Raw genomic sequence first — 12131 nt, forward strand, 5'->3', positions numbered from 1 at the left:
GACTCTGTGAGGCAGAGGAGAGGTGGAGCAGCACCTCTGGCTGGCTCAGTTTTCTAATCTGTAAAATGGGGATAATAATAGCACCTACTTCCCAGGGTTGTTGTGAGGATCAAATGAGATTGTCTGTAAGGTGCTTAGCACAGTGCCTGGCACATAGTAGGTGCTTAATAAATGCTTGTCCCCTTCCCCTTCCCTTTTTAAAATTAATTTTTACCGATGTGTTTTTTCCACATCATTTACTTTTGAAGAAATCCTTCTCAGACCTTCACCCGCCGAGAAAGCTGTCCCTTGTAACAAAAGGGTAAAAAAAAAAAAAAAAACAACAGCCGTTCAACAAAACTGACAAATGAGTATGACCGGGTAATCAAGAATCCACACCCACCTCTATAAAGAAAGGGGGTGGGGGCCAATTCCCTAAGTCTTAGTCTCCCTGCATTTTAAAAGAGGAGTTTAGAAAAGGCAACCCGAAGGGGTTGAAGTGCCGAAGGGATGGTTTCAGATGGGGAGAAGACGATCTTGGGGTCCGGGACATCAGACCTCTGGGACATCCTCTCCCTCTCTCCTCCTAAGCCAGTGGCGAAGCTGTAGGTTCCCCCACCCCACTCTACCCCACCCCCTCATCACCAGGAGCTGGACCTAGACCTCTCGAGTCTTACAAACTAGCCCGTGGATTTTATGATCGGTCCCCCGAGGGGGCGGGAGGGGTCTCCTTCAGCTTCTGCACTATATCCTGGCTCTTCTGAACTGGAGGCCAACTGGCAGCGCCGGCTTCGGACTAAGGGCGCGGGGCTGGGACCGAGCTCCTGGCCGGGGGCGGGGCGTCCTCGGCCAAGTTGAAGGTCGTGTGGCTCGCGGGCCCCCTTTAAGGAGCCGTGGGAGGGGAGCCGAGGGGGTGGGACAGGGCCTAGACCGGAGGGACTGGGCCGGGCTGGGGGCGGGGGGAGGAGGAAGAGGAGGTGGCAGCGCGGAGCTCAGCCAGCCCAGTCGGGCGGGGCAGACTGTGGGCCAGGGGCCATGCGAGCCGGAGGTAAGCCCTGGGAACCTGGCAGGAGGGGGCAGAGGGTGAGGCCCCCAGTTTAGTGCGAGAGACAGGGGACCCCTGGGGGAGCGGGGTCACAGGGGGCCAGTTCGTCTCCAGTGGGGTCGGGGACAGAAGGTGAGCCCCCTCCGGTAGAGGTGAACCCCGCTACTTGTGAGAGAAGACTGGGGGAGGGCATCCCTCCGTTAAAAGAGAGGGGGTGAGTTCCCTTCCTTGTCGGTGGGCCTCTCTTCCTTGCGGGGAGACGGGCCGGGCACCCCACCAGTGAGATGGGGGGGGGGAGTTAGGACCCCCTGTCTTTGCGAGGAGACAGGGAGTGGACATCCTTTCAGTGGGGTGGGGAATAGGGGGTGAGCCTCACTCCAGAAGGAGTGGGCACCCTTCCAGTTGGGGGAAGAGAGAGGAGGGACGGGGTGGGATGCCCCCTCCATTATAATGGGAGTATTGCTGGGGAATCCGGCCTGGGATCCCGGAACCGAGGCAGAAAGTTGTCTCCTCCTCCAGCTCCGCCTCCAGGCAAGCGCCGGGGCACACCCCTGACCAACTTTGGGTCAAGTTTGCGGGTTCGCCTAACTTAGAGTCCTGCCAGCCCCCGCAGCCTCACCCCATCCTTTTTGCAAAGACTGATTCAGGGGAAGCTTGGAGGAGGGGAAGGAGGGCAAGAGGGGGCGAGGAGTGGTCCTGAAAGGGGAGACCCCTCTTCCCACCTCAGTCCCAACCCTCATTCTGAAGAGGTCTGAGGAAAATGATTGATAGGTAACCATAGGTTTCTAGGGCTGCTGGAAACCCCAAAATACCTACACGCCGGGTCCTGCCGAAAGAATTCGACTCAAGCCTTCTTAGCCAAGGGAAAAGACAAAGTTTATTAGGGATTCACCATAATGGGTTGTCTTAAGAAATCCCACCCTTTGCGTTGCCTGTTTTCACAAGGGGGCCAGATTCAATCTAAGATGAGCTAGATTGAATCTGAGCGCCTTCACCGAGGCAAGACGGGAGATTATATACACAAAGATTGTAGGAGGGATTGAGGGGTGGTCTGGGGTGACTAGAGGAGGGCTTTAGGGAGGGTGTTGAGGAGGAGTCTAAGGAGGACGAGATGAGGTCAGACTCCAGGAACCAAGAGAATGGAATTAAGGGTGGGAAGTAGCTGAAGGCATGGATATTGATAGTATCAAGGGTGGGAAGTAGCTGGACAACAAAGGACAAGGCTGGGTAGAGATTTGGGCCTAATGATAATGTAAAGCTTATGGCCTTAGGGGTAGGCCAGATCTAGTTGGAAGATTCAAGGACAGTTCAAGGGGGTTCCCAGAGACTGTGCCCTCATCAATTCCACTCCAAAAAGATCATGCCCCTGCTGGAAGCTGTCAACCTCTGGGCAGAGACTCTGGGAATTCATTCCTGGGGGATGTTGAAATGATTTATCAAAAGTAATCAGCTCCTTATGCTGGAGGAGACCTTAAGGACCCTCTAAACCTGGAGTGCCTTGGGCAGCCTGGGGAGACCTAGGGACCCCTTCTCACGATCATGTTTTTAAATGCCTAGCAAAAAATTCACAGAATCACAAAGGAGACCAATTATATTGAAATATATTTCTCAAAATAAGTTTTTTTTAAAAAGTTCATGGACCCCATAAAGCACCTGCTGTCCTCTCTAGCTCTCTACTTTCATTTTACAGAGAAGGAAACTGAGGCCCAGAAAGAGGGAGGGATTTGCCTGAGACTGAATCAAAGGCAGAGCCAAGCTCCTGGTGCCCTATTCCAGTGCGCTCTATTGGTTTGTTTTCTGGAGTATCAATCTCATTAGTTGGCAGCTAGGGGGCGCCATAGTTCCTTGGGCTTGGAATCAGGAAGACTCTTGATTCAGGAAGACTTCCTGAGTTCAAATCTAGCCTCAGACACTAGCTGTGTGACCCTGAGCAAGTCGTTTAACCCTGTTTGCCTTGGTTTCCTCATCTGTCAAATGAGCTGGAGAAGGAAATGGCAAAACCACTCTAGTATCTTTGCCAAGAAAAACCCCAAATGGGGCCACAAAGAGTCAGACTCAACCAAAAAATGACAGAACAAAAGCCTCATGAGTACCCATCATTTTCCATACAGCAATCAGACTGGTTGGGATGACCTTAAAATAGTTATGAAACCAGCAGCCCAGGCAGGGAGTCTTCTCCAAGCTGGTCTTGCAGTCCTGAAGGCCCAAGTTCAAATCACTACTCTGACACAGATTAGCTATGTGACCCCAAGAGCAAGCCACTTAAACTCTGTGTCTTAGGCTAGTCTCTCACCCTGTAGTTCCCCCCCCCCCCAGCCCACATCCCTCCCCAATAAATAAACAAACAAACAAACCCTATTGATGCCTTTCCTTCCCAGCCTGCTTGGTCTGAGGGAGGAATCAGATCAGAGCAAGGCTATGTCCTCAGGGAGTTTGCTGTCCAGTTAGGTAACATCTTTCACCTTCTCCCCAGCTCCAACTCACTTGTTGCTCCTGTAACACTCTTACCTTGTTTTCTGTCGCATCCCTCTCCATGCCACCATAGGGCAAGGGCCTTAAGTAAGCTTTCACTCCATTCCACTCACAATCTAGGTGCTTAATAAAATGTTGAATGGGGTCAGGAGAGGCCAGGCAGTAAAACTGGGGTGTGTTAAGTAGGCTTCCCAGGGCAGCCATCAAAAAAGTATTACAAACGGGAAGTGCTCAGAGGAAGGAAGAGTTTACTTCTGAGAGGGGTGATCAAATTCGGCTTCCTGGAGAACTAGTTATTGGAATCCCTGAGGACAAGGATGATTGGATTAATAGCCAGGAAGATAAGGCTTTGAATCTTGCCTTACTCTTTGGTAGTCTAGTGATCCTGGGCAAGTCATTTAACATCTCTGTGCCTCAGTTTCCCTATCTGTAAAATGAGAGGGCTTGGGCTCCATAGTCTCCAAAATTCCCTTCAAGCTCTCAGAAAGGGTTGGGTTCAAATCCCATCTCATTTACTAGCTGTGTGACCCTGGACAAGTCACTTTCTTCATGTGTAAAATGAGGGGGCTGGGGTTATATGACATATGATCTCCAAGGTCCCTTCGGTTCTGAAGCTCTGATCCTGGAAGAGAGGGACTGTTGGGAGGTGCAGAATGGCGTGGGTTTTGGACAAGGGAAAATCTGAGTCAATTACCAGTTGTCACCCTGAACAAGTCAATTAACTTCTCTTCATCTCAGTTTCCCCCCTGTAAACTGAGGATAATAACAGCACCCACTTCGCAGTGTTGTTGGAAGGATCAAGTGAGAAGATGTAAAATTAACCTTTGCAAAGCTTAAAACACCACATGTGAGCTATGAAGGAAAGACAAGCCTCTCAGGGACAGAGCAGAGCCCAGGGGCTGGGATACCCAGGGAGAGGGGTATCCAGAAGGCTGGGGTGATCAGGGAGCAGGGCAGAGTCTAGGGACTGGGATACCCAGGGACTGGGGTGGCCAGGGGGCTGATAAGGTTTAGCATATGGGAGCTCCCCTGATCTCCCCTTGAATCTTCCCGCTAGATGAGGCCTTTGCCTGAGGCCATAAGTCCTTCATTATCCCTAGGCCCAAATCTCTAGACTAGGTTACTCTAACCTAGCCTAGCCCTCCACAGTCTGGCTAGTTTCCACTCTTGATCTTGTCGAAGTGTCTAGGCCCAAATCTGTTACCCTTAAACTAGCCTAGCCTTACATGGTCTGTGTTATCTCCAGGTAGCCTTCAGCTACTTCCCACCCTTAATCCATTGTCTTGGTTCCTGGAGTCTGACCTCATCCCAGTCTCATCAAACTCCTCCTTAGACTCCACCTCAAGACCCTCCCTAAACCCCTCCTCCAATCACCCCAGGACCACCCTAGATCCCTCCCACAATCTTCATGTCTATAAGTTTCATCTTGCCTCCATGAAGGTGCTCAGATTCCATGAAAGCGAGTGTCACAAAGGGTGAGATTTCTTAAGACAACCCATTATGGCGAACCTGTAATAAACTTTGTCTCTCTTTGGCTGTGAGAAGGCTTGAGTAGAATTCTTTCGAGCAGGACCCGGCATGTTGGTATTTTGGAGTCTTGAGTACCCCTAAAAACATGGTTCCCTAACCTCTTCAGCCCAGAGCCTGGGATACCCAGGGACAGGGGTGGTAAAGGGTTAATGAAATATTAAAAATCTTCCCTGTACATTTATAGGCCTACATGACTACATATGTTGTCCTTTCTCCTTGGAAAAGGGGCTGAGCTCCCAGGACTAAAAGGTCAACTTGTACCTGCCTGATTCCTCTTCCTAGAAGGGCTGACTGTCCTTCTAGGAATATATGGGATCAATCCTGTTTCCTTTTGACACAGACATTTTGCCATATCAATCAAGGATGTCTTACTCCTTTGAACTCTGGTGCAGTCCACTGCTGCATCACATCCTGTGCTGAGTCAGGTATGGCTCCTGTGCAGAACCAGTCAGGGGCTAAGTTACGTAGGGATCCTGCACTGAGCCAATCAGGGGATAAGTTACGTAGGATCCTGTGCCGAGCCAATCAGGTGCTCTCACATACAGCCCTGGTGCTAAACTTTGAAACTGGACATAATCTGGAAAAATTACTCTACTCTTTGGAGTTCCACCCCTGGGGAGCATCCTCTGCCGGGGATTTTTTCCCAGCTGAGACTCTGGAGCTGAAATCAAGGGACTCCCCAGCATGTAAAACCAGATGTTGGTGATTCCCCCATTTGGTGATATGTGTAAAGATTTCTATTATTCTGTTAGGCTTCATCTTTATATTTCTACATTTCTTTAATATTACTTTTTATTGTCCTTGTGTGCAGAATAAATGTTACACTGATTCTAATCTGGTGTGAGTATGTCCATTATACTGTGGAATCTGATCCTAAAAAATAGTTAAAGCAGCTGCATGTATCTCCTTAATGCTACAGGTGGCCGGGGGACTGGAGTGGCCAGGGAGCAGAGCAGAGCCCAGGGACTGGGATACCCAGGGACAACAGTGGCCAGGGGGCTGAATTGCCCAGGTCCTGCCCAGGCCCCAAAGGCAATGTCACTTGTGGATGGATGGTAGTAATTTGTGGTCATCCAAACACACTTTTTTCTTTTCACCAGGAGATTGAGAAATACCAAGCTCTTGCACATACTTTAAAAAAAAAAACGTTTTTCTGCTTTTTAGATGAGGTGGGTGGGGGGAGATGGCTCCTTCCTGTTACCCAGAATGTTCTCTTTTCCCTTTCCCCAGGCTGTAGGACCTGCTGGTTAGTAGAAGTCGAGGGTCCAGCCTCTGAGGATCAGGGCAGCCCCACAACGGGGCAGGATGGCTGTCGGTATGGGGGGCAGCCGGGCCCTGAGCCACATCCGGCTGCTGAGTTGGCTGTGGCTCCTCCTGAGAGACACATCCCCTGTGCTGGGGACTGGCCCAGCTGCCCAGGCAACAGGAAGCCCAGGACCTCTAGCTGTCCAGGAAGGGCTGAATAGCAAGGTGGACACGGACGTGAGTATTGGGAGGTGGGGGTGGGGGGGCACTAGATGGCGGCACAGGAGGAAATGGGACTGATCCGCCCTGCAAATCAAGGACGTTATGGGAGGTGGGAGCGCGGAGCAGAAGGCACTTTGTCAAACTTCAGGCATCATTGTCACTCACTTTTGGTCTGAACTTAGAGCAGTTGGCATTTATAAGTTCCTTAAGGTCTGCGGAGCACTTTACGTGTTATTTGATCCTCACAACTACCGGGCAGGAAAGTTATTACTACGATTTTATGATACTATATGATATGAGGTAGTTACAATCATGATTCAACAGACGAGGACACTGAGGCACAGCCATACAGCTAACATGTATCCGAGGCAGGTTCAAATGTGGTCCTGTGTTCTGTCCATGAGAGAGATGGATGCTGTCTTCACCCCCATTTTGGAGAAATTTTTTTTTATGGAAACCGAGGCTCAGATAGGCCAAGGGACTTGCCCGCAGTTATGCAGCTACTAAATGTCTAAGGTAAGATTTGAAACAAGGTCTTCCTGACTCCAGGATCGGTGCTCCATCTATCATACCACACTTGCTGGTACTAGGTAAAGTGACTTGCCCAAGGTCACCTAGGTGATAAACAGCAGAGATAGGATTTGAACCCAGATCCTGATTCCAAATCCAGGCATCTTTCCACAATATCATCCCTTTTATCACTATATTACTTCTTGGTGGAGAGGCATCTATATATTTATATGTTATATCTCCCCACCATAATGAGGATGATAACAACCCTTTATAGAGCACCTAGTGTGTGCCAGGCACTGTGCTAAATGCTTTACAAATAGGATCTCATTGGATCCTCACAACAACCCTGGAAGGGAGGTGCTGTTATTACACTCATTTTAGAAATAAAGAAACTGAGACTAACACAAGTCACAGGGCCAGTAAGTGTCTGAGGCTGGATTTGAACTCAGGTCTTCCTGACTCAAGCCCCTCCCTTCCCCTCACTCTATCCATATTAGAATATAAGCCCCATGAGGGCAGGGACTGCTTTGCATTTTTATCTCTGAAGTTAATGTCTTCTTAGCTTGGCTTGAATCAGTGGATCAGAAAGCATTTGTTCAGTACCTACTATGTGCTGTAAACAAAGAATAAAACAATTAGCACCTACTATGTGCCGGGCATTAATAATACAAATACAAAGAATGAAACAATCCCTCCCCTCAAAGACTTTCCATTGTGTGAGGTGTGAGCAAGGCCTATCATTCATTTCCCCAGAACCATGGTGGGTATCACCTTCTTTTCTGTGGGTTACATAGGAGACATCATGGCATTGTGTACAGAGTCCTGGACTTGGGTTCAGAAGATGTGGGGTTTGGAGCACACCCCAGAGACTCCCTAGCAAGGTGGGCCAAGGAGGTTGGGGTTTTCCCCTCCGAGTCTCTGTTTCCTCGTCTCTAAAATGGGCACAGTCACATTTGCACTACCTATCCTTGTACAGCGTGAACATTGTGAGCCTTAAAGCCCTTTGTAAATGTGAGTTACTAGTAGGTGAGAAAGACGAGGCGACTGGAGGTTTCAGCCAACCTCGACTCTACGAGGCCCCCTCCAGGTGTCTCCTAACTGTCTATCTCCTCCCATGCCTCCTCTGGTCTGGTCTGGACATCATTGCTTGCCTATGGTCTACCACTTTTAGAATGTAAGCTCCTTAAGGGCAGGGACCGGGTTTTGGCCTTTCTTAGCATCCCCACTCCTTAGCACATATAATAAAGGCTTATTGACTGACTGACTGACTACAATCTGATCATCTCTCAGTTTCCTCATCTGTCAAATGGGAATAATGCTACCTGCCTTTTCTCTTTTATGGTAAAATATCATTCAGCCGGTTGCTCAACAAGCGTTTATTGAGCACCTACTATGTGTCACACACTGTACTAATCACTGGGGATATGAAGAAAGACCAAAAAAAAATGGTTCCTGCCCTCTGGGAGCTCACTATCTAATGGAAAGGATTGCTGTAATAGGAGGGCTTTGAGCTAAGTTTTGAAGGCATCCAGGGACACTGAGAAGGGAACATGAGGAGAGAAAGCATTCTAGACTTAGCAGAAGCTGATGTTAAACTGTGGCATCATAGGAGGTGGAGGAAGGGGCAAGAATCACTAGATCCTGTCTCATGGGCATGCCCAGTGGTGTTGTTTGTCCTTTGTTTTCAAAGAGGACCAATGACATCATGGCTGATTTCTTGACTCATGTGGTGTTGGATTTAAGTGAGACAGTTGTGCAAAGTCCTCAGCCTCACTGAAGTCCAAAGGCAGGACAAAAGTCAGGATGTGTGGTGATGGCCTGGAATGCAGCGGATGCCCTTGGCATCATGGATGTCTGACCAAGCTCTAAGTACTTCGCAGCACGCCTCCGTCATGGCGATTGGAACCAATTGTCCTCAACTGTCCATTCTGCCAGTCTTCACGTGCTTGGAGTAGACATCCCAGTAACTCTGATGGGTTTGAGGCCCGTCTGTTATCCTCAACCTAGTTTAGCCCATATGCAGGGTTGTGGTTGCTGTACATTCTACAGCTTCTTGGAGCCATAGGGAACTCTCGAGAGTTGGGTGAATCAGGTGGGGGGGCGGTGTTAGGTGTAAGAAGACAGGAAGGCTAGGATAGGACGGGCTGGATTATGAATAACTTTAAATGCCAAAGAGAGCAATTTATATTTGATGCTGGATATAGTAGGGTACCACAATGGTTTCTTGAGTCAGGGTGAGTGGGGGAGGACAGGTGCCATAGTAAGACCTAAGCTTTTGGAAAGTCACTTTGACAACCTGGTAGGGGATGGATTGGCGTGAAGGCAGAGGAACTTCAGACAGGGACCAACCTGAAGGCTCTTGTAATAATCTAGGCAACATGTATAATGGATACCATATTGGTTGTCTTCTCAATGGGTGGAGGTGAGGCTAGAAGAAGAGAGAGAATTTGGAACTCAACATTTTAAAAAATGAACGCAAAAAATAAATAATTATTTTTTTTAAATAATTTAAAAAGATAATCTAGGTGAGAGGCAATAGGGATCTGAATTACGTGTGTGAGTGGAGAGTGGAGGACATGAGACAAAGGATGCCGTGAAGGTAGAAAATGGCAGGATTTCACAAGGGACTGGACAGGTGTGGGGGGAGAGAGGGTGAGGAGTTGAGGACCCCAATGTTGGGAGCCCGGGTGATTGGGAGGATGGAGGTGGCCCTGCCCCCACAGCCATAGGGAAGTCAGGAAGAAGGGAGGGTTTGGGAGCGAAGGGAAGGAGTTCAGCTTGGAACAAGCTGAGTGTCCAGAGAAGGCACTGGGTTTTTGAAGGCTGGTGTGTTGGTAAGCAAAATGGCCTTTGTTTTCTTTGAGTAATCCTTACTAGGTGCTAAGCCCCAGGCCCAAACTCCTATTAGGTGTGGAACCTATGTGGGTGTGGATTGGTGACTGGGGTGGGGCCCAAGGTGGGGCTAACTCCAGGGAGGGACAGCAAAGGCTCTTAGACCGTGGGTCTGACCATTTTAGGTCACGTGGGTGAAAAAGATATAAAAAACCAGGGGTTGGCTGTCTGTTCTTTGGAGCTCTCTGCCACAGCAGTGGTGGCCTGCGTGACTCTGGGCCAGCCCTTGTTCTGAGCTCCCGGGCTGAACCTAGATGTTGGTAACTATTGGGTCTGTCTGTTGATGTTTGTACTTTGTTTGTAATTTGCTCGGAAGTTCAGGGTGCTGGATTTTTCCCCTGAACTAAGTGAATGATATTTGTATGCTGAATTAAAGTAAGCTTGCCAACCCCTTCACCTTGCTTTCCTTAGTTAAGCAGATCAAAAGAACCTGTGCTGTTTGGCAGCTTTCCGGGTGCTGGCTGTGGGTGGATCTTACACCCCCACAGAAGCTGCTAGCTGGATTGTTAAAACACCCAGGCTTGTGTTTGTCTCTAGGCTCTGGTCCTTATCACCCATGAAACCTTGGGCAAAGTTCACTTCAATTCTCAGGCCTCAGTTTCCTCATCTGTAAATTAAGAGGTTTGGAGCCTGGGTCAGTAAACTCTCAAGTCTCTCCAATCTCTGAAGCCTGTCACTTGTCTCCGTTTATTCCTTCCTTGGAAAGAGAGGAAGATAGGCGGGAAGTATCCTCTCTGGCCCTGGGGAGGGCCAGGCAAAGTTAATAAGTTAAAAACTAACTGGCTGGGGAGCATCTGGGGGAGGCAGCTGGGTAGCTTATGGAGATAGCTAGTAGGTCACTTCACCTTTCTCTGCCTCTGTTTCCCTATCTATAATAACAAGACAATCAACAACTTAGTTAACATATGTAAAGTGCTTTGGGAATCTCAAGGTATTATGTAAAGGCTAGTTTTCATTACCATTACTATTACAATTAGTATTACTGTTACTAGTACCATTACTATTACTACCACTAGTGTTACTATTACCATCACTATTACTGTCACTGTTACTATTACTAGTACCATCACTATTAATACCATTAATATTACTATTACCATCACTACTAGTATTACTGTTAATATTCCTGTTACCATTACTATTACTACTACTATTACTATTAGTATCACTGCTCCCATTATTACTAGTCCTGTTACTGTTACTAGTATTGCTAGTATTACTATTACCATGGTCACAGTCATCACGGTCTGGAGTAATCTTGATGAGGGGAATAGCCAGGCCCAGGAGCCGGGTTCCTGGGGAAGCACCTGGCTCTGGCTGGCCTTTGTCTGTAGAACAAGGGTCCCTGCACTTGCTTTTGTTTCTAGGACAGATGCCCAGGTACATGTCTTGCGGGCTGGGAGTTGGTTGGTTGTTGTCCTTCATTCTCAAAGAGGACCAAGATGACGTCGCTATGCTGGAGTCAAGTTCCAATGTGTCTGACTGTGGCTGATCAGACCAATATGAGCTCAGAGTCCTTTACCACAGGTTGGCCACAAAATGTGTGAACATTTGAAGGGAATGCTCTAAATTTGCACATCCTGCATTTCCTTTGAGCTGTTTCAATTCTGCTTTGCTCATAGAGCACAGCATCTTCTCTGACATGGGCATGCCAAGTTGAGCGGTCCTGTGCCAGTGTCTCCCATGTCACACAATCAATTCCAAAGTTCTGGAGAGAGGCCTTGAGGTGTCCTTGTATCGTTTCTTCTGACCACTATGTGAGCACTTGCCCTCTGTGAGTTCTCCATAAAATAGTCTTTTTGGCAAGCATACATTTTGCATTTGAACAACGTGGCCAGCCCATCGGAGTTGCGCTCTGTGAAGCAGAGTCTGAATGTTTGGCAGTTTAGTTCGAGTAAGGCCCTCATCCTGCCAGGTGATCTTCAGAATCTTTCTAAGACAATTCAAATGGAAGCGATTCAGTTTCCTGGCATGGCGCTGGTAGACTGTCCAGGTTTCATAGGCATACAACAATGAGGTCAGCCCAGTGGCTCTGTAGACCTTCAGTTTAGTAGTCAATCCAATACCTCTTCTCTCCCACGCTTTCCTTCAGAGCCTCCCAAACACTGAGCTAGCTCTGTCAACGTGTGTGTCAACCTCATTGTCAATGTGTACATCCCTGGAAAGTATAGTACCAAGGTAACTGAACTTATCCACAGCATTCAGAACTTCTCCATTTGCTGTAACTGATGGT

General features: G+C 48.5%; 1 protein-coding gene across 1 annotated transcript in view; it reads left to right on the forward strand.

Annotated features, from left to right (window-relative positions):
- Positions 1-985: 985 nt before the first annotated feature.
- SLC8B1 (solute carrier family 8 member B1) overlaps positions 986-12131 on the forward strand; it is a 33346-nt gene continuing 22200 nt past the window's right edge. Inside the window, exons 1-2 of the mRNA XM_036742355.1 lie at positions 986-1027; positions 6257-6508. Of these exons, the coding sequence (XP_036598250.1) occupies positions 6332-6508 (177 nt within the window). The 5' untranslated portion in view covers positions 986-1027; positions 6257-6331. The remainder of the gene's footprint in view (positions 1028-6256; positions 6509-12131) is intronic.

This window comes from Trichosurus vulpecula, chromosome 1 (assembly GCF_011100635.1).
Source record: "Trichosurus vulpecula isolate mTriVul1 chromosome 1, mTriVul1.pri, whole genome shotgun sequence".
In the NCBI taxonomy this organism is placed as follows: domain Eukaryota; kingdom Metazoa; phylum Chordata; class Mammalia; order Diprotodontia; family Phalangeridae; genus Trichosurus; species Trichosurus vulpecula.